General features: G+C 41.8%; 1 protein-coding gene across 1 annotated transcript in view; it reads right to left on the bottom strand.

The window, feature by feature from the left end:
• LOC133532075 (CLIP-associating protein) overlaps window positions 1-22,042 on the bottom strand; it is a 102,096-nt gene that overhangs the window by 9,682 nt on the left and 70,372 nt on the right. Inside the window, exons 19-36 of the mRNA XM_061870568.1 lie at window positions 21,910-22,033; window positions 21,434-21,563; window positions 20,735-20,839; window positions 15,270-15,404; window positions 14,740-14,924; window positions 13,825-13,941; window positions 13,395-13,513; window positions 12,346-12,476; window positions 10,653-10,740; window positions 9,331-9,453; window positions 8,585-8,693; window positions 7,842-7,946; window positions 6,970-7,046; window positions 6,342-6,486; window positions 4,627-4,724; window positions 3,037-3,248; window positions 1,795-1,941; window positions 1,406-1,540 (exon numbers count right to left, since the gene is read on the bottom strand). Coding sequence (XP_061726552.1) covers window positions 1,406-1,540; window positions 1,795-1,941; window positions 3,037-3,248; window positions 4,627-4,724; window positions 6,342-6,486; window positions 6,970-7,046; window positions 7,842-7,946; window positions 8,585-8,693; window positions 9,331-9,453; window positions 10,653-10,740; window positions 12,346-12,476; window positions 13,395-13,513; window positions 13,825-13,941; window positions 14,740-14,924; window positions 15,270-15,404; window positions 20,735-20,839; window positions 21,434-21,563; window positions 21,910-22,033 — 2,285 coding nt within the window. The remainder of the gene's footprint in view (window positions 1-1,405; window positions 1,541-1,794; window positions 1,942-3,036; window positions 3,249-4,626; window positions 4,725-6,341; window positions 6,487-6,969; window positions 7,047-7,841; window positions 7,947-8,584; window positions 8,694-9,330; window positions 9,454-10,652; window positions 10,741-12,345; window positions 12,477-13,394; window positions 13,514-13,824; window positions 13,942-14,739; window positions 14,925-15,269; window positions 15,405-20,734; window positions 20,840-21,433; window positions 21,564-21,909; window positions 22,034-22,042) is intronic.

The raw sequence follows: 22,042 nt of genomic DNA on the forward strand, positions 1-22,042 counted from the left end.
TATGATAGCAATAACAAATCATGAAACGTTGCATGTAGCATTTCATCAGGCGTAATCACCTAAAATAAAAAGCGGCCAAGTGCGAGTCGGACTCGCCCATGAAGGGTTCCGTACCATTTATGACGTATTAAAAAAAAACTACTTACTAGATCTGGTTCAAACCAATTTTCGGTGGAAGTTTGCATGGTAATGTATATCATATATTTTTTTTAGATTTTTCATTCTGTTATTTTAGAAGTTACAGAGGACAGACGGACATGACGAATCTATAAGGGTTCCGTTTTTTGCCATTTGGCTACGGAACCCTAAAAAGCCATCAACGGATTACGCAATGTACACATTACGCATACTTTGCCGCACATAAAGTGGTTAGCGCATTTTTTTTACATGTTCATTTTACAGCTGACGGTCATTCCACCATGATAGAACCAGCTGACGGTTTTTAGGGTTCCGTAGTCAACTAGGAACCCTTATAGTTTCGCCATGTCCGTCTGTCTGTCTGTCTGTCCGAGGCTTTGCTTCATGGTCGTTAGTGTTAAAAAGCTGAAATTTGGCATAGATATATAAATCAATAAAGCCGACAAAGTCGTACAATAAAATCTAATTTTTTTTTTACCTCCCGTACACGTAAATTGGGGGTGAATTTTTTTTTGCTTCTACCCTACAGTGTGGGGTATCGTTGGAAAGGTCTTTCTAATAGGGGTCTTCAACAAACATTTTTTGATAAAGTGAATATATTCGGAGATAATCGCTCCGAAAGAAAAAAAATGTGTCCCCCCCCTCTCTAACTTTTGAACCATAGGTCCAAAAAATATGAAAAAAATCGTGGAAATAGAGCTTAAGAAATTCATTAAATGAAAACTATAGCGGACATGATCAGTTTAGCTGTTTTTGAGTTATCGCAAAAAGTTTCCCCTTTATAGTAAAAAGACTTACTTTAATTAGGTACTGATTATGCAAATTTGCCTATTTGTTTAACTCGGGTGAAAGGTACCGTTTCATTCCTTGGTTAACAATTGACTATACTTTAAGCTCCAGTTTAGCTTATTGTGACGGAAGAGTAACTACGGAATCCTAAACTGAGCGTGGCCCGACATGCTCTTGGCCGGTTTTTTTTTTATTCCTCAAACCCTCAACCTCAACTGTGGAAGTACCTCCTCCTTACAGAAAACCACAGCTAAATAACACTAGACCCACCTGTTGTGTTCCTGTCGGTGAGTAAGGTTGCCAGTGCTCAACGAGGGTGCGGAGTGTTAGCGTCGGCAACGCGCATATAACTCTCCTGGAGTTGCAAGCATACATAGTCTACGGAGACTGCTTACCATCAGGCAGGCCGTATGCTTGCTTGCCACCGATGTAGTATAAAAAACTGCCAACGCAGCGGCAGCTGACTTGCACTACATACCTGTAATAGCCGGCATTTGCTGACAGAGAGATGCTTCAAATGCGGCTGCATCCGCTCCTCGCCGAGCGCGAAAGTAAACGCCACCATGCAGAAAATGGCCGCTTTACGCACGGCTGAGTTCTGGTGGTCGGCCAACTGCGGACAAATAAATACATAAATATTTTATTACAAATGTCGGACCACGCTGACTTTGCATTGACAGAGTGTAGCGTCACCATAAACGACAATACACCTTACTATATATACCTCTATTTTAAAGTCTCTTTGCCGATGGGCAAGCGACTCGACGGCGACGCTCAAGCTCTGTAACTTTTTGTACAATTTCCTTTTTTGGGAATGCAGTTTTTTTTTAATTGGGTCTTCAGCTCACAGAACTACTAGTGCTTCACCTGTGAGACTCCATCCATGAGTTGTCCAACGATGTCGTCTGTGAGTTCATTGCTCCGCGCCTTGGCGACCTCGGCCGCCAACTTTAGCGCACAGAGAGAGGTCGGGTACCCTCGGGTGCGGATCACGGGCTTTAAGAGGGCTAGCACCTAAAACAATTCAAAACAACCGGGTTTCAATTCCAAATTTCAAGATAGTACTGAAGATTTTTATTTTGATCACTAAATTTTGTCTGAGAAATTCTAGATAATCGACTATTAGGTCAAAATAAAGATTTATAGAGCAGTCGCGTAAAAAAAAAAACATATGATATAATATCAACTTTCAACAGGATCGGACTAAATATGCAAAAAATCGAAATAGCGATCAATATTTTACAATTTTGACCTCTAATTCTCATATCAATACCTCTGCGCTTTTGACTTTTTGAAATATCGACTTTCAATACGATTTGACCATAAACGCAAACATTCAAAATGGCGGCCAAGTTTATTCAGGGAACTTTTAATCCCTGTAAAAATAAAGAACAAATTAAATTACTTTCTTATGAAAATATTTTAATTTGTGTATTTTACAAGTAGTCACACTACTATTTAAACTATAAACGAAAGAGAAGGCCTTAGCATATGACATTAATTTCGTTTATACCTGTAAAAATATCGTCTTTGAACACGATCGGACCAAAAATGCAAAATAACTAAATGGCGGCCAATATTAGCTTTTTTGGACCCGGGTACGTCCTTAAACTACGTTCAAAAGAGAGGTATGGGCATTGTGAATGTCATCTCGCTTTGTGTGGTAGGGCACAGCACAGCGGATGTTTTTTTTTTTTTTTATACTACGTCTGTGGCAAACAAGTATACGGCCTGCCTGATGGTAAGCAGTCTCCGTAGCCTATGTACACCTGCAACTCCAGAGGAGTTACATGCGCGTTGCCGACCCTAACCCCACCCCCCCTCGTTGAGCTCTGGCAACCTTACTCACCGGCAGGACCACAACACTATGAGTAGGGTCAAGTGTCATTACAGATCTAGAGCAGAGTCCAACTGGGGAACCACCTTACAGAAAACCGCAGCCGAATAACACTAGACCCTACTCACAGTGTTGTGTTCCTGCCGGTGAGTAACTTAACTCCTCTGGACTCGAGACTGCTCACCATCAGGCGGGCCGTATGCTTGTTTGTCACCGACGTAGTATAAAAAAAGCTCTGGGCTCTTGAGAGTAAGAGTGAAAGGGAAGTGAACCTGAGCAGCGGGCAGCGCGTGCGCCACGTGCGGCAGGCCGTGGTCCACGGCGCGCATGACCTCCTTGCTGAGCGCGCCGTAGGCGTTGATGAGCTTCAGCAGGATGAGGTCGAAGTAGTCCAGCCACTGCGGCCGCGTCTCCGGCCGCCGGCACAGCCACACCAGCACCTTCACGGCCTCGGCCGCGGCGCGCTCGTTCGCCGTCGCCCAACCTACACACAAGCAATTACTGGACTAATGGATATTTACAAACAATCATTTTTGCCGGCCGGTCTGGCCTAGCCGATGGTCCTAGGTTCAAATCCTGGTAAGGGCATTTATTCGTGTGATATTTGTTCCTGAGTCATGGGTGTAGTATTTATACATATCGTTGTCTAACTACCCTCAACACAAGTCTTATTCAGCTTACTGGGGAACTTTGTGTAATGTGGATTTGTGTGTAATATTTATTTATTTATAATGGATATTTACAAAGAATCGTCATTTTATTTTTGTTCCGTTTTTTTGCCACATGAGTTAGCCCGAGCTGCACTCGCCAAGGGAATCCCGAATTGACGCAGACACAATATTTTACGACATCGATTGCTCTGACCTTCTACACTAGATCTAACTAGTGCGCGCACAGACAATCAGCTGCAGAGATAGTTGACCCTCCCTGTGTAGAAGTTTGTTTTTAGAAGGGTCAACTATATATGAAGTCGACTGAACTAACAGTGGTATAACCTAAAATTCTCAGTAAGCCGCCGCTTGTACAAGTAATCATATGGAGAAAATTAAAAAGTCTCAGTTCAAAGTTTATCAGAATTTGAGTGGGAAAATATCTTTGCGATCCTAGCGAACTAACTGTACTTTTTCTATAAAATTCTATTTCAAGAAAAAACGGTTTCCACTAACTAAATCTTAACAAATCACTTTGATTTTGATGTCGACCGCTTCAACATTCATCATTCTAGGTTTATAGGTCCCGTTTTTTTTTAAATAAACTATTGCAAAATTTGAAAAAAAAAAACCTTTAGACCTAGTTTTGCATTGTGTCAATAACACTAAAAAAACATGGAGAATGGAAAATGTCTAAAAGTGGAAAAACGTTTTTCTCTCTCTTGTATAGATGATTAAGTATACATTTACTTTTTTTTACATACTTCCTTATTAAAGCATTTTTTTATATAATGGCGATACAAAATAGACAAAAAATAATAATAATAATGATAAATAAAATGTCAGATGAGCAAATTAAATGTTTAATTTTATAGTATGTAACAATCATTAGTTATAGGTATACAATGTAGTTATAGGTATAGCACGAAAAACCGATTCGTGGAGCAAACGTCTACTGGAGTGGCGACCATGGGGGGAGGAACGTCCTCAAAGTAGACCTTAGATGCGTTGGGACGACGACATCAAAAGGACTGCGGGGGAGAAGTGGCTCCAGGTCGCACAGAACCGTGACGAGTGGCATAAAATGAAGGAGGCCTACACCCAAAGGGTAGAGAAGGACTAAAGAAGAGAGAGATGCAATGTATAATTTCTTTTGACATGTAACATTGGTGTTATCAATAAATATTTATATTTGACAACAAAGGAATTTACCTGAGGACTGTTGAGCGTTGGACGCATTCTCAGAATTCTCCTTGTCGCCAGCGTTCTCGTCGACTGCCAGCGTGGCCAACGCCACCCGCACTATGTTCCTGTCAAAATATGTTAACGTTAATAAATATCGTGTTTATATGCTTGTAGTTCGTGTCAGCCACGATGACGCGCAAATTTATCACATCTAACCATTACCAACATGACAATACGAGTGAAGGCACTCGTCGTTGTGAACACGATCTATAAATAAATAAATATTATAGGACATTATTACACAAATTGACTAAGTCCCACAGTAAGCTCAATAAGGCTTGTGTTGAGGGTACTTAGACAACGATATATATAATATATAAATATTTATAAATACTTAAATACATAGAAAACACCCATGACTCAGGAACAAATATCCATGTTCATCGGACCATCGGCTTCATAGGCAGGGTCACTACCCACTAGGCCAGACCGGTCGTCGATCTATATCGCTCAGTACCAGGGATAACATGTCCAGAACTAACACTTTGCTTTGTTTGAGCTCTTTAAGATTAAAAGTCTCTCTCCTACTCATTTTAAAGTTGTTTAAAATTACAAATAAGTTTTTGGCAAAAATTTAATTTTTGGTACAAGCTTTTATGTACTTTTTTTTCCACCGGCAACTAATACGCATCGAGACAATTCTAAAAATCCCACACACAATTAGGTTGCGTTGTTTTATCACAGAGTTCCTATGGCTAACTCCTGTCTTCATCATCAGATCAGCTTGATGGTACCATAATATTGCATTGTCACCCGACTTACACATGTATGCAAATTTTCAGCTTCATCGGAAACCGGGAAGTGGGTCAAATTTAACTTGCAAGATTTGTCCCATACATACTAACAGGGCAAATGAAATAAAAGCTTGTAAAAAAAGTACTTCTGATGTATTTTGCTGACGACCAGTCTGGCCTAGTGGGTAGTGTTGGCTGCCTATGAAGCCGATGGTGTCGGGTTCGAATCCCGTTAAGAGCATTTATTTGTGTGATGAACACAGATATTTGTTCCTAAGTCATGGATGTTTTCTATGTATATATTTTCTGTGTACTAGTACCCACAGCTTACAAGCTAGTACAAGCTTTGCTTAGTTTGGGCCTAGGTCGATCTGTGTAAGATCGTCCGCAAATATTTATTAATTTACACGTATAGCCTGCCTCGATAACTAGTGGAAACATTGTTATGGCAGGTGTCCGGACGTCTTTGCAATAACCCAGTCTCATTGTCCTCCCAAACTTTAATCCATAGACCGTTATACTGTTCATTTTTACTACAATAGTCCCAATGCCTGTTGCGATCGGGTCATGGGTGACATGGGTGTCTATTGTTGCGCCTGTGAACGGGTTCCAGCAGGCGTTCTACATGACATTAAAGCTTTCCAAGGGGCCTCTACGTGTTGGATCTATATCCCCACGCAAGCCTATCAAAAGACCGGGATTTATAGGCCCGTGAAATCCAAGGAGTACACGTATTATATTGTAAGGAGCATGCCCAAGTTTTTTCCATAATTTTGGAAACAACTCAATGGGCATAGGTCGGTTAAAATACCAAAATCAATAATTAATTAAGTCTTTTTTTCTACGAGATGCAACAAATCTTTTTAGACACCTTTTAAATGATGATTTGAAGTCATCGATGTTTTCATATAATGACAGTATGAGTGAGATACCACTGACAGTACTCACTTGAAGTATTCAGACGGCTTGCGGCAGTCCCCGTACTTGAGGATCTCGTGTGTGGCGAGCAGGAGACGCTCCCACTGCTCGGGGGGCGCGTGTTGCGTGTCCAGCTGGCAGAGGGCCTCGAGGACCTCTTGCTCGCGGAGGCCGGCTAGAAAAAAGGATTTTATTTTAGTACGTGGAAAACATATATATCCAGAACTTACGAGTACATTAAGTTAGGAGATGTATAAGGTCCCCACGGTCTAAGAAAGATAATCCCCTTTATACTCGGTTGAAGATATACCCTGTTGTTTGCGTATGTAAACCGTTAATTAAATTCATTTCTTTTATTCAGACTACATGCTCATATATAGGATACAAAAAATTATAACAAATTTAAATAAAAATTCAAGTCAACGACAAAAAATTTAAATAAAGAAAAAATTAATTATAATCAAATTAAACACTGTGTCAAAAACAAGAAAATTAAAAAGAAATACATAAAACAATGGTTTAAAATTACAATACATAAAATTAAAATTACTATGTTTAGTTATTTTATTTAAAATTACAATTACACACTTTACATAATATTGTACACTGTGCCGCTAGAACCCATATGTATGTCATAAAAGTTAAGTGTTATACTTACATTTGGTTATCAGGAACCCGTTTTCATCAGTCTCGTACGGTTTCATCTTGTCACGACATAGGCCCGAGTTGTAGTCCCTGGGGAAATCATATTAATATAAATAAATAGATATCGTGGGAAAATCTTACATAAACATGTACAATTGAGTAAAATATATTATATATGTAAAATTTTATTACTCAGTTTTTTTTTTAACTTTAGAGCTAACGGACGGTGTTGGATATAACTGAGTGGTGCTGCTTTCGGAATAAGTATTTTACCTAAAGACGCTACGCGAAGTAAAGACGAAAGCACGAATTATATTGCTGTCCCGTCGGTGACACCGTAATTTTAAAGCTGTCCCGCCGATGACAACGTAATTATATAGCTGTCCCGCCGGTGACACCGTAATTATATAGCTGTCCCGCCGGTGACTACGTAATTATATAGCTGCCCCGCCGATGACAACGTAATTATATAGCTGTCCCGCCGGTGACATCGTAATTATATAGCTGTCCCGCCGGTGACAACGTAATTATATAGCTGTCCCGCCGGTGACATCGTAATTATATAGCTGTCCCGCCGGTGACATCGTAATTATATAGCTGTCCCGCCGGTGACACCGTAATTATATAGCTGTCCCGCCGGTGACAACGTAATTATATAGCTGCCCCGCCGATGAGACCGTAATTATATAGCTGTCCCGCCGGTGACACCGGCGGTCAATCCTACTGTGAGAGCGAGATAGGAATTAAGCTATGCGCGTGCGATAGATATGAAATGGCGGGTCAATGTACGAAGTTCTTCGTGCTTAGCGTCCTTACTTTACCAGGAATCCAGCCAAAAACGAACCATGTAATCTCAAACACAGAATCGTAGTCTGATCCTCTCACCCGTGAGGCGGCAGGTCGAGGCGGTGGTGGTGCGGCACGGGCGAGGACTCCTTGGTGCTGGTGGCCTCCTCCGAGCTGTCCGCCGACGCGGCACGCCCGCTCTCACTGTGTATATATATACATTACAATTTGACAAATACAAATTATATAGATTAAATTAGCTTTGAGAAAACTTTTGTCCCAAATTTTCGTATAGCCTGAATTACGTGTTGCCAAATACACCACTGTTAACAATACACCCCTTTACTGCCATAGGAATAAGGATGTGTTCCTATATATTTGACCACTATGGCCGTCACTCACATCAGAAAAAAGGAACCGAAAAAACGAAGGCCTGGTCGTGGCTTTGGGGTAAAAAATTTGGAAACCCCTGCTTTAGACAGTTATTCAAAATAATCCAGTGAGCGAACGAATCAAAATTCTGTGAATTTTTTTTTTTTTTTGAAACGTAATAATATACAGCATTACAGTCGAGACCAAAGCACTGTACAATTCAGATTATATAATAGGATTACATACTAGGAAAAACAGATCACAATCAACTTTCGTCCATCACCTCGCAATACCGCAGACACATCTGATACACAGCCGTCCATCGACTTGCAAACATATCACAATCTGGTGCCCATGACAGAAGGGAGTTCAGCAGCCTTAGAGCCCGCACAGCAGGCGAGTTTTTATGTGCTACAGTGCGTGTAATTGGGACGGATTATATTTATTTATTTACGAATTTTAATACTTACGCATTGTAATGTCCGTTGGGTACCCCGTTGACCCCCCTATTCGAGAGAGTGACGTCAGACATCTGACTGATCCCGGAGTCTTTGCTCGACATGTGGTTACCGCACTCAGCTGGAATGAAAACATATCATTAGGATCAAGACAACTACCAAGATGACATTCTTGGCTAAACGTAAATTGTGTATGGAAATGATAGCGTTTCGTTTCGTTTTCTGCAAATGATTGTCATATTCGACGGCGACGTCCGGGCGGAGTTTTTAACCTCCGTAAGGGTTACCATACAACATTATACTACTTTTTTTCACCACACCCACTGGTAAAGGCCCTCTTGATTATTCAAAAACTAATGAGAACGTTGGATTTTATCCACATATGGGGCAAAGTAATCAGACGCAAATTTCGAGTTGTTTCCTTATGTTGGCTAGTAGAATTTACTTTTAAATGTTTGTATGGTATTTCATGGTTAGGTGAAGGTTAGGTTGGTGTGGTGAAAAATTTTATGTTTCACTCGGAAGCCAAGTTTTTTTAAACCCTCATGCCCTGAAATCCTCCCAACGCTCAGGATTCCACTTCTTGACCCACTCGCTACTCTCGTGGTTCAATTTTGGAATCTTTCGTTTGCTCGGATATCAATATTAGCACGAGCGGTTAAACAACAACTTTGCCCCTGTATAACTATTGTCGCATTGCGTATGTTCTGTCCGTCGCGTCTGTCTATAGATCCTACCATCTATGGTGGGGAATGTACCGTTAGCGTGCTGCGCGGTGTACGTGTGTATCTCGGTGGTGGTGCGCCTGATGCGCGAGTGCACGTCGTCCGTGCCCGAGTTGGGCGTCGCCGAGGACGTCCGCAGCGGAGAGTCGCTGCCGGCTGCACAGATATAATAAATAAATATTATAGGACATTATTACACAAATTGACTAAGTCCCACAGTAAGCTCAATAAGGCTTGTAGGTACCTAGACAACGATATATATAATATATAATTATAAATACCTAAATACATAGAAAACAACCATGACTCAGAAACAAATATCCGTGTTCATCACACAAATATATGCTCTTACCAGGATTTGAACCCGGGACCATCAGCTTCATAGGCGGGGTCACTACCCACTAGGCCAGACCGGTCGTCGATAGAGTAGATATAGTAGTTTATGTGACTGGTACATAATAAAAGGCATTAAAATACACGAGTGTGGGTTTAAGAAACGAACGAAGTGAGTATGGATACAAAAAAATGCCATTTAAAATTGAAATCAATGGTGGAAGAAATATGATTGAATTTATATTTAAGCTCGAACGACTTTAAGTCGATAAGATACGTTACGTAAAATAGCCATACATTTGACGTGCCCCTCCCCCGCAAAAATCGGCAGACTGTTTTGTACAGAAAATTACAGACAAGGCGTCTCCAGTTGTTCATTGCTTTTTTTTAAGAGTAGTTGAGAGCTTTTGGACTTTACTTGAGTGTTTTTTTTAATGGACCTCCCGGGCAATAACTCATATAGTGGTTAACGGCTACGTATGGTGAACCCTCGTGGACGTCAGCTGCCGCTCCGTTGGTGGATTGAGGAGAGGCAGCCACCGAAACACAAAAAAAAATTGTCTTCGCCTCCCGTAGGATACTTTGTAGATGACAGTTTAGATACTATTGTTATTTAAAAAAAACTCGTCATCCGGTTGTATCGCGGTGGAAAGAACGTCAGCTGGTCGCATGAACATTTAAAAAATAAGCACTTTACCTTTTTATGATAGTTATAACAAAATTATGAAACTTTGCATGTAGCATTCCATCAGGCGTGTTTAATAAACGGATTACGCATACTTTGCGGACATAAGTGGTACGGTGCGTATTTTTTACATGTTCACGTGACCAGCTGACGATCTTTCCACCGCGATACAACCGGCTGACTATTTTTTTTTAAATTCATGATAGCATCGAAACTATCATCTGATAAAGTATCAGCCGAAAGCGATGACTGACGATATATGCTCCTGGCCCGCGGTCTATAAGGTAAGAATTGTACGAACAATCAGATGAAAATGTGTAAAAAAGTAAATACTCACTGCTGGAAGTTCTCCTGACGTGCTGCTGCAGCACTCCGTTGACTAGAGCTTGCGTGTCGGGCGACAGCTCGCTCATTAGGGCCGTGAACTGGAAGTTAACATTGAACCTAATATCGTATTCATAAAGAGATCTTGAAGCACAAATAGTCAGTATGTCAGTATAAACTATGTTTACACGGTGTAACACGAGGAATCGAATAATTCTGTGTAATGTTAATATTATTTAAAAAATCATAATTTTTAGCATTTTTAGTATTTTTTTCACATTTTATTTTTTTCTCTATGAAAAAGAAAAAAATGGTTTGGAATGTACAATTTCAGCTCTTTCAAATGATACCCTACTAGATCTAGTCACAATACTTGATCTAGCCACCTTCACGAGCGCGCCCGCCACGCCCGGAGCGCCACCTACCCGACAACGTGCTAGTTATACATACCGGCACCGGGTTGCAGTCATAGAGGGCAGCCAGGGCGCGCCTGGCGCTGAGCCTGATGTCGGCGGCGCGCGGCTCCTGCGCGTGCGCCGCCACCTTCACGAGCGCGCCCGCCACGCCCGGAGCGCCACCTACCCGACAATGTGCTAGTTATACATACCGGCACCGGGTTGCAGTCATAGAGGGCAGCCAGGGCGCGCCTGGCGCTGAGCCTGATGTCGGCGGCGCGCGGCTCCTGCGCGTGCGCCGCCACCTTCACGAGCGCGCCCGCCACGCCCGGAGCGCCACCTACCCGACAATGTGCTAGTTATACATACCGGCACCGGGTTGCAGTCATAGAGGGCAGCCAGGGCGCGCCTGGCGCTGAGCCTGATGTCGGCGGCGCGCGGCTCCTGCGCGTGCGCCGCCACCTTCACGAGCGCGCCCGCCACGCCCGGAGCGCCACCTACCCGACAATGTGCTAGTTATACATACCGGCACCGGGTTGCAGTCATAGAGGGCAGCCAGGGCGCGCCTGGCGCTGAGCCTGATGTCGGCGGCGCGCGGCTCCTGCGCGTGCGCCGCCACCTTCACGAGCGCGCCCGCCACGCCCGGAGCGCCACCTACCCGACAATGTGCTAGTTATACATACCGGCACCGGGTTGCAGTCATAGAGGGCAGCCAGGGCGCGCCTGGCGCTGAGCCTGATGTCGGCGGCGCGCGGCTCCTGCGCGTGCGCCGCCACCTTCACGAGCGCGCCCGCCACGCCCGGAGCGCCACCTACCCGACAATGTGCTAGTTATACATACCGGCACCGGGTTGCAGTCATAGAGGGCAGCCAGGGCGCGCCTGGCGCTGAGCCTGATGTCGGCGGCGCGCGGCTCCTGCGCGTGCGCCGCCACCTTCACGAGCGCGCCCGCCACGCCCGGAGCGCCACCTACCCGACAATGTGCTAGTTATACATACCGGCACCGGGTTGCAGTCATAGAGGGCAGCCAGGGCGCGCCTGGCGCTGAGCCTGATGTCGGCGGCGCGCGGCTCCTGCGCGTGCGCCGCCACCTTCACGAGCGCGCCCGCCACGCCCGGAGCGCCACCTACCCGACAATGTGCTAGTTATACATACCGGCACCGGGTTGCAGTCATAGAGGGCAGCCAGGGCGCGCCTGGCGCTGAGCCTGATGTCGGCGGCGCGCGGCTCCTGCGCGTGCGCCGCCACCTTCACGAGCGCGCCCGCCACGCCCGGAGCGCCACCTACCCGACAATGTGCTAGTTATACATACCGGCACCGGGTTGCAGTCATAGAGGGCAGCCAGGGCGCGCCTGGCGCTGAGCCTGATGTCGGCGGCGCGCGGCTCCTGCGCGTGCGCCGCCACCTTCACGAGCGCGCGCCCCGCCACGCCCGTAGCGCCACCTACCCGAAAAACATACACATTTACCGGGGTTTTTCGAAAAAAAAAAGTTTACCAATTTTTTTTTTTCGGAAAACTAATAACTCTTGCGTTATTCCGACTCAGAATTATGAGGACTATTGATTAAACCAGAGTGTCCAGGTTTTCATACAAATTAATAAGAATTCAATTTGTGACGGTCCATACAAAATGTATGTAGAAATGCGCCATAGAACTGTCAATAGTTTTAGGTTTTTTTTTTAATTGACAGTGTTCGTGGTTCCGAGTAGAAACAACCCAAGGGCGTGAAAGCGATGCGATGTGGCTATAATACGTGCAACGTTGTCTCGCTTAAATATCGGAACGACTAGTGAATCTCATGTGTGATAAACGACAAAAATTGATTGTTTTGCGAAAAAAAAAAGTAACTGTACGAGTAACATTTTTTTCTGATAGTATCCATACGCATCGGTCACGAAATGCACGTTCCAAGCGTGCACGCTCAACTCTGATGCCGATCGTCATACGTATATAGCAATATCCGTAGCAAACATCGGAGTGTACACTATAGTTTTTCCACAAGTCAACTAAAATAAAATACACTCAACATCGAATAGATTTGCTTCCCGCATATTGCAAAATGAACTGAGCAAAACGCAGGTATGTTGGGTTAGAGGCTCGTTGATGTCTTTTGTTATATACACTTAAGAGTTAAGTAATGAATATTATAGTTGTATATATCGTTCTATAATGAATATTGTAATTCAATATTCAAAAGTTTATTCTGCAAGTAGACCTCAAGGGCTCTTTTACAAGTCAATACAAGATTTAAAGTAACATCATATAGTGACATGAAAAATACATTACAACATTTATAAATACAACAAAAGAAAGCTTTTAAATATAAAATGAAAGTAGACGAGTAGAAATGATATGATTACCTTGTAGCGCCTGTGCGCAGGCGTTGGGCGTGCAGTAGTCGTGCGCGAGCGCCGCCAGGAAGCGCAGCGCGGCCGCCTTGGTCTTGGCCGTCGGGGCCGTCGCGCCGTCCGCCAGGAACCTAAGCATATTACGATCTTATTACTTTCAACTTGAAAACATTCCAATTCAAAACAAAAACTCGAAACATCCAAACACAAAAAATCGAATATCATTCAAAGCGGACAGAAGACGTGGGAATAATACGCTAAAAACTGGGAAACGAAATTTGTCAGCCTCGTGTTAGTAAACGGCCTCACGTCGCTCCCACCACCGACAACCGATCGGCAATTCCCTATATATCCCGACCTTAGTAATAATGTTACTTGAATAAGGATTTCTATAATACTTCAAACCCTAAAGCCCCCCCCTCTCCATTTGTAACAATTATACCTGAATATGTTATGCAGCTGTAGTTCTGGCGGGAAGCACTCGTGTATGACGTCGAGCGTCTTCATTATCTTGCTTTGCACGGAGCCCAAAATGTCCGTGCCCAACTTCATCAGTAACCTGCAAATAACATTTTACTAAATTGTATTGAAAATATTACCAAGAAAAAGTTGACCTACCCAATTTTAATTTAGCTAAGGACGGCATTCCACGTGAAATCCAAAACCGAGATACAAAATAATAATAAAAACTTACATGCCGCGTCTTGTCTCTTTCCTATTTAATAGTCCTGTCGGTATTCTAGTTACCGCGCAGGTTTTGTGTCTTTTGAGCCCCAGAAGCTCCTTAGCTGTTTTGCTGTTAAACTCTTTGATTAGCTTTGGAGTCTTGTCCTCTGACAAGTGTCCAATCCTGAAGAACAGCTGGTAAAGCCAGTCCTTCAGCTGCTGCCAGTGGACAAGGAGCAGTTCACAGACAGCATCGAAAAGTAGGCTGAACACCTTGGCGTGCTCCTCAAACATTTTGTTGAGAAGTTTCATACCTGAAGAGCAGCTGGTACAGCCAGTCCTTGAGCTACTGCCAGTGGACAAGGAGCAGTTCACAGACAGCATCGAAAAGTAGGCTGAACACCTTGGCGTGCTGCACAAACATTTTGTTGAGGAGTTTCATGCCTGAAGAGCAGCTGGTACAGCCAGTCCTTCAGCTGCTGCCAGTGGACGAGGAGCAGTTCACATACGGCATCAAGCTGTAGGCTGAACACATTGGCGTGCTCCACAAACATTTTGTTGAGGAGTTTCATACCTGAAGACCATCTGGTACACCCAGTCCTTGAGCTACTGAGCAGTTCACAGACGACATCAAGCAGTAGGCTGAACACCTTGGCGTGCTCCATAAATATTTTGTTGAGGAGTTTCATACCTGAAGAGCAGCTGGTACAGCCAGTCCTTCAGCTGCTGCCAGTGGACGAGGAGCAGTTCACAAACAGCATCAAGCAGTAAGCTGAACACCTTGGTGTGGGCGTCCACGAACATCTTGTTGAGGAGTTCCGTGAGACGACGGAGCTGGGAGTCGGTGAGGAGGCGCCCGGAGTTAAGGTAGTTGGCCTGTAGAGGTAAACATTATTATTAAAGTGCTTGCATGGAAAAAAATCGCATCATCTTCAATTATTCGTCTACTAAGTTTGGTTTACGTATTGTTGCATGACGTTATTGGATTATAATGCCTGAGAAAAGGCTGCAAAACCTGACAGACTTTTGATCAAAATTGTGTATGACTGTTTGTTTCTAAATAAATAGAATAAAAAAATCTTCAAGTTTAAAGCTAAGTTTAATGGTGAAGTTAGCGGAATTGTTATTTGCGCTAAAATAACGATTTCACTGAGATCACAAGCAAGTTTTAAAAAGTACTAAATTATCATTGTTAAAATTCAGAAATACAAGTCGAGTTACCAAATGTGTGAGGCCATCTTTGCGTTCGGTCCAGTGCGTGCTGGCGCACAGCGCGATGATGTCGCCGGGCGGCGGCGGCGGCGGCGGCGAGCCCTCCCAGCCCAGGCGCGACGCCGAGCCCGACCACGACACGCTCTGCACCAGCACATTTAGCTCCATTAACCCTCGAATCTCTCGATGACACACAATAGGGTTGTTTCCAATTTTTTGAAACGCTTGTATTACGTTCTATATTACCTAAAAGTTGCTCTAAAATTCAACTTTTATACTAAAAACGGCTTTAAATATGTTAAATTAACAAAATATATTTTGACAGATGCTTTCGCGCCCAAAACGCTCTTTGAAAATTGTGTGACGTCACAGTTTACGGTTTGACACATAACTACATAAACACGTAGAAGATACGAAATGTCAACTGACATTTGTCATTTGTTGTTTATCGCCTAACTGTCAACAGTGTCAATCCGAGAGTTGTGACGTCAGCAGAATCTTCAATAACGTTTCGAGTTTGGTCACGTGACGTGTGCCAAAAGATATTTTAAATTCAATATTTACAAAAATATGGTCATTACAGGCCCCCTAAAACTAGTTTAAGGTGGTTCGACTAGGTTACCCAAAGCTTAAACCTCACTAGATAGCGCCACAATTGCAAATTTTGAGTTTTATTTTTTTTGTGGAGTAGTCTTGGTATTTCTATACTGTAAATTATGTTTAGCGCACTCTTTAAATAAATATTGAACTATTAAAACAAACATTGAACACTTCATTGTACAAAAATTACCCCTTAATGTCGACAGAATGTTTCTTGACTCTATTTCTAAGTATCACTCACACATTCAAACAGTGGTACTGGGATCCTTGTAGTAGACAATTTGGCACAGCGTGAGTAGGCTTCAATAGCGTTGCGGTATGTACGTGGAAATACATGCAAGAGGATGTGGGTTCGAGACTCATTAATTTTTTTTTTGTTATCAGTATTATCAAGTACCTATTATTAATAAATTATTTTATGAGAAATATGAGCGTTTTTCCATAAAAATATTAAAAATCTGATTCTCACACATATTTTTGGGTTCTTCCAACTCAGAATCACTAGCATAATCAATCCTCGTGCTATAAAAACCCGAAAATTTGTATTAAAATTTTAGTTTTACACTGAAATTTCTTTCACACTAAAATGTGACGTAATGGTATGGATATTTTAGGATATCTTTTTTTAATGCTAGGGTGGAGAAGATTCTAAGTAGAATGAATCTAAGAAAGTCCAAATTTGTAAGTCAATTTTCCGGTATTATTTTCAAAAACAAAAAACGCTGTTTTGTTCTAAAATTAAAGCAATCCCTTACTGCCCAGCCTTTAAAAAAGTAGGTACTATTTGACAGTAGAATGAAAACATGTTTTTACGATACATTTAATTAAATTACAGTGAGTTACAAAATTGCATGGCCTTCTATTTATAACCATTATAAAAAGAAATGAGATATTTACCATGTTTGTTTATATTATTGATTTCCCGATATTTTGACACAACTAGAAGTTTCACACAATGCCTAAAGATAGAAAATTATTTATTTATTTTATTTATTGTCAATTTTATTCAACGGATCACATCATATCCAATTTATGTGTTAATGTATTGCATTGTTTTCTACCTAGTTGGTTATTAAATTCTGTTACTGCAATAATCTTTATCTACATAAAATATACCAACGAAAGTTTAATAAAGTATATATTAAAATGAAGTACACAAAATCAGGAATTACATATGACAATATCTTTCAAAATCGCCTGCTCTGGCTTTGACACAGGCACTCAAACGACGAGGCCAGTCATCAATAGCGGCACACACGATTGTCATGTCTAATTCCGTCACTGTCTTAACTATGGCCCGCTTGAGGGAGTTAAGATTTGTGTGGGGTTTAGCACAGGCTTTCTCCTCAATAACCTGCTATATGGCATAATCCAGGGGGTTAAGGTCCGGGCTGGAGGACGGCCAGTCTCCGTGGGCAATAAAGTCAATTTTGTTCCTTCGAAACCAGGCTTGAGTTGTTTTTGCCTTATGTGCAGGAGCTGAGTCCTGTTCAAAGATCCATGGCTGGTTTTGAAATAGTGTGTGGCTTAAGGGCTTCACTATTGGTTCGAGAACGGTTTCCAGTTTCCGGTTTTCACACCTTTTTCACAGAAATGAATCTGTGTTAGCCCTGAGTATGACACACCCAAAATCATGTTTGGCGGGTGCCCACATTTGTGCAACGCAAAAGGGTTGTTTCCATCTACAAATCTTAGGGCATAATTGTATCCCAATAAATTCTTTTGGATTATAAGAACATGTTAAACTACTTTTAGGGGACCTGTAATGACCATATTTTTGTAAATATTGAATTTAAAATATCTTTTGGCACACGTCACGTGACCAAACTCGAAACGTCATTGAAGATTCTGATGACGTCACAACTCTCGGATTGACACTGTTGACAGTTAGGCGATTAACAACAAATGACAAATATCAGTTGACAGTTCGTATCTTCTACGTGTGTATGTAGTTATGTGTCAAACCATAAACTGTGACGTCACACAATTTTCAAAGAGCGTTTTGGGCGCGAAAGCATCTGTCAAAATATATTTTGTTAATTTAACATATTTAAAGCCGTTTTTAGTATAAAAGCTGAATTTTAAGGCAACTTTTAGTTAATATAGAAAGTAATACAAGCGTTTCAAAAAATTGGAATACGATTCTCTTTTAGGCCCCAATTCATTATAGATACGACGAGATAAGCGTTATGTGTGGTATATAATTATAGCTCACAAATCTACCACATTATGTCATTTTTTATTTTTTCGGTAGCATTTGTTTTAACGGAAATAAAGAGGTTGCAAATCGAGTAACAGAACTTCAGAACAGATATCATTTGATATTTACCAATCGCTTTTCGGTGAAGGAAAACATCGTGAGGAAACTGGACTAATCCCAACAAGGCTTAGTTTTACCCTCTGAGTTGGAAGGTCAGATGGCAGTGGCTTTCGTAAAAACTAGTGCCAAATCTTGGGATTAGTTGTCAAAGCGGACCCCAGGCTCCATTGAGCCGTGGCAATATGCTGGGACAACGCTAGGAAGAAAGAAAGAAATCGAGTAACAGAATTTAGTAACCAACTAGGTATAATAGTTATGATGTAAATGTCCATATCAATATCATGTTGGAGTCATATGTATATTAGCCAACTAATTATTCAAGATCAATAAAGTTAGCTCCCTTAGGTATTCGCCTAAGTACAATCTCGGGCAAAATTGAGTTTTATAAAAGTGAACTAGTTTCTAGGTCATATTTTCTATGAATTGGTCATTTTTGTAGACTCCAATTACAGTTACATTTTTCCTGGTTTTTCGCGGACCAGAATATCGATGATTTTTGTAACTTGATTTAGACGTTGCTATCATTTTCAATCCAAAAACACATAAAATCACAATTCAGAACATGCGGCAGCGTTGTTTTCTATCAAGTACCTCAAGCACCAGGGCGGCTTCCGGGAAAAACGAAATTCGCCAATTTCGGGCATTTTTCTCTGTCACTCTAATTACGTCTTAGTGAGAGTAAAAGAGAAAGATCCCCGCAATTTGCGAATTTAGGTTTTCGCGGTAGGCCCCCATTCCTGTCAAGTTTCAGCAGTGTTGCCAGGTGAGCGGAAGAGAATTATCGTACTTGAGTGTCAATATTATTGTACCGTTGAAAAAAATATCGTACGCCAATCAAAAAGGCAGCCCCTAAAAATGTCTAGCAAAATAAGCTTAAATTTCCAATTAATAATAAAAAAAAGACAATTTTCGTCTAAATTGCGCAAAAAATCTGTTTATGTTTGTGTATTTTTGGGATAGACTGAAACGGTATACAGGAAATTGAGACATTTTAAACTTTAAACTTACACCAAGGAGCCGAACACCCAAAAGATACTAATTTTAGCCTATTTCTGAGAGAAAGTGTCATATTTTGCTTCAAATTACTAGACTTTTAAGGTGGCATCATCCAAGGGCTGAAATTATAGTACTTTAGTGTACGATAATGCTCTTTGGAACATTACGTCATACCGGGGCCCAAATTATCGTACATGTACGACAATTATCGTACGCCTGGTCACACTGAGTGTCAGTGTCGACAGTGTCAGCTAAAAACGCGTCAAACATCGCAACGTCGCGCCGATGGCCGCCCGAGGCATGGAGTGGCAACGCCGCAATGTATTTGTACACGACATTTGACACACACACTTGAGTAAAATTTATAAAAATATAACGTTGATTATTGCATGATTTCTGTATGAAACAAAGTTTTTATATTAATTTAGCGCAAATGAATATTCGAAAGTAGATAGATGCCCAACTATTTATGTAATAATATTGTGTAATTAATTAATAAATAACGATTGTTTTTTGTATGAAAATCGAACCACCTTAACATGTTCTTATAATCCAAAAGAATTTATTGGGATACAATTCTGCCCTAAGATTTGTAGATGGAAACAACCCAATTAACCCAGATTGTTGACCGAAGAATTTGGCTCAGGACCGTTTCGTCCACAATCCTATTTCGTCATTTTCTTAAATCGTCCACAATACCAGCTTGTCAACATTATTGTACTACCCAGTAAATGCCTGCCCTGCCTTCTACATGTACAAGATAACTTCAGCACTTTTCATTTACTTTGCTATTGTTTTGTACCAACGGTAAATTCGTGTTTGGCTGTGAATTTAACCTCCACCAATGCCAACACTGTGGACCATATACATAGGAATGTGGACGAGTTAGCACTGTGGACCACATAGGAATGTGGACAAGATAGGAAAGTGACGATGCAGGAATGTTGATGAATCGGAACAGTGGACCATTTGACAATAATGACAAGTTAAGAAATTGACGAAATAGGATTGGGGACGAATCGATCCTGAGCCACAAATTTACATTCCTGGGAATAAAATTGTCGAAGCAAGGTTCTCTAAACTTTTTGACCTGAAAGTTATGATCAAGTTTTGCCCACCTGGTTTCTTTTCGGTGGCAGGTTGGAGACAAATAGCCTAGTCAGTAATAACAATGTAGCCTGACAAACAAAAATTAAGCTTTGAAAACTGGGGGTTCTGTGTTCGAATCCCAGGGAGGGCATTTATGTGTATGATGTATAAACATCGATGTTTGTTCCTGAATTTCAGAAAGCTCCATTTAAGAAAAGAGAACTGCTGATTAAGTTAATAAAATGTGTTGCTTTCAAGCTAAAGGTACCTCTTGCCATAAGGACGCTCTGACAGGTTATTCGTATAAAGATTCAAGCTAATTTCGTCCCTATGGTAAGCGAAAATGTGGTAACTTTTGCTTTGTGGGGCTGTTTAATTAATTTTTTGGTCATGAAACAAAATTGGCAATGAAACCATGTAATATTATAAACAAGTAGCAAATCAATTAGACAGTAAACAATCAACTTACATCATGCCTCCTGTAAGAATCCAAGCTCCTCTCCGAGCAGACGCTGGAAGCTTCAGAATCGTCATCTCGCCGACCGCTGTCGTACGCGGAACTGTCTTCTGGACTCTGTAGATGAAATAAAAACATTAATACTATCTACTAAGCTATGGTATACTAGAATTAGAAAATGTCAGTTAACTTATTCTATTGTATTATAAATAAAATTGTTATTGACTTAAAATTACTTTTATTTACTTAGACGACCGGTTGGCCTAGTGGGTAGTGACCCTGCCTACGAAGCTGATGGTCCCGGGTTCAAATCCTGGTAAGGGCATTTATTCGTGTGATGAGCATGGATATTTGTTCCTGAGTCATGGGTGTTTTCTATGTATTTAAGTATTTATAAATATTTATATATTATATATATCGTTGTCTAAGTACCCTCAACACAAGCCTTATTGAGCTTACTGTGGGACTTAGTCAATTCGTGTGAGCAATTTATTTATTTATCATTAAGAAAATAAATAAATATAAATCTAAGGTGCTAATCAATTAGCTACCGATATTTTAAGAGATGATACTTTACATTAAAACAATTAACTACAAATAAAATAAAATAAACATGATTTTTTTAATTTTTTTTTTTAATGACTTAGTCAATTTGTGTAATAATGTCCTATAATATTTATTTATTTATTATTTACTCATATAAATACTCACCCTGAGCACTCCTTCCGCGTCCCTTGTTTGTTGCAATAACCGCAGAGTAGCTGACGGAGCGCGGGTGGTCCGCTCGACGGACTCGCGCCGTCGGATAGCCGAGCCGACCACGCTGTTGGATCGACCGGTTCTGTAAACCGATCATTTGTTATACAGTGGCAAACCAATTTTATCAGTTACGGCGGAATAAATCTAATATGGCTGAAGGTCTTGGTGGCTCAGATGGCAGAGCGCTGGAGTATCGATCCAGAGGCCGTGAGTTGAGGCTGAAATATTTAAGGTCGCAAAGTGCGCAGTTTAAATGATATTCTCTGTTTTCTTTCACTATTTTTGAGAAAAGCACTATATATGACTCGGCTGGACGGCTAATTGCTGGTAATCCCAAGGTCAATGAATCCTGAGCCAGCAAGTAGCTACTTCCCAGCCTCTAAAATAGTATAATAGTGGTTATGATAGTATCATAAATGAGCATGTACCTCGTGGGGCTGGTCTCCCTGGAGCCGGCCAGCGAGCGCGGGATGCCGGAGGGCCGGCGCCGCGCGCTCGCCAGCGACAGCGCGCCCGAGCTGCGCGACGACGGCGACGACGACCGAGACGTGGCTGCCGAAC

The sequence above is a fragment of the Cydia pomonella genome, chromosome 26 (assembly GCF_033807575.1).
Source record: "Cydia pomonella isolate Wapato2018A chromosome 26, ilCydPomo1, whole genome shotgun sequence".
Taxonomy (NCBI): domain Eukaryota; kingdom Metazoa; phylum Arthropoda; class Insecta; order Lepidoptera; family Tortricidae; genus Cydia; species Cydia pomonella.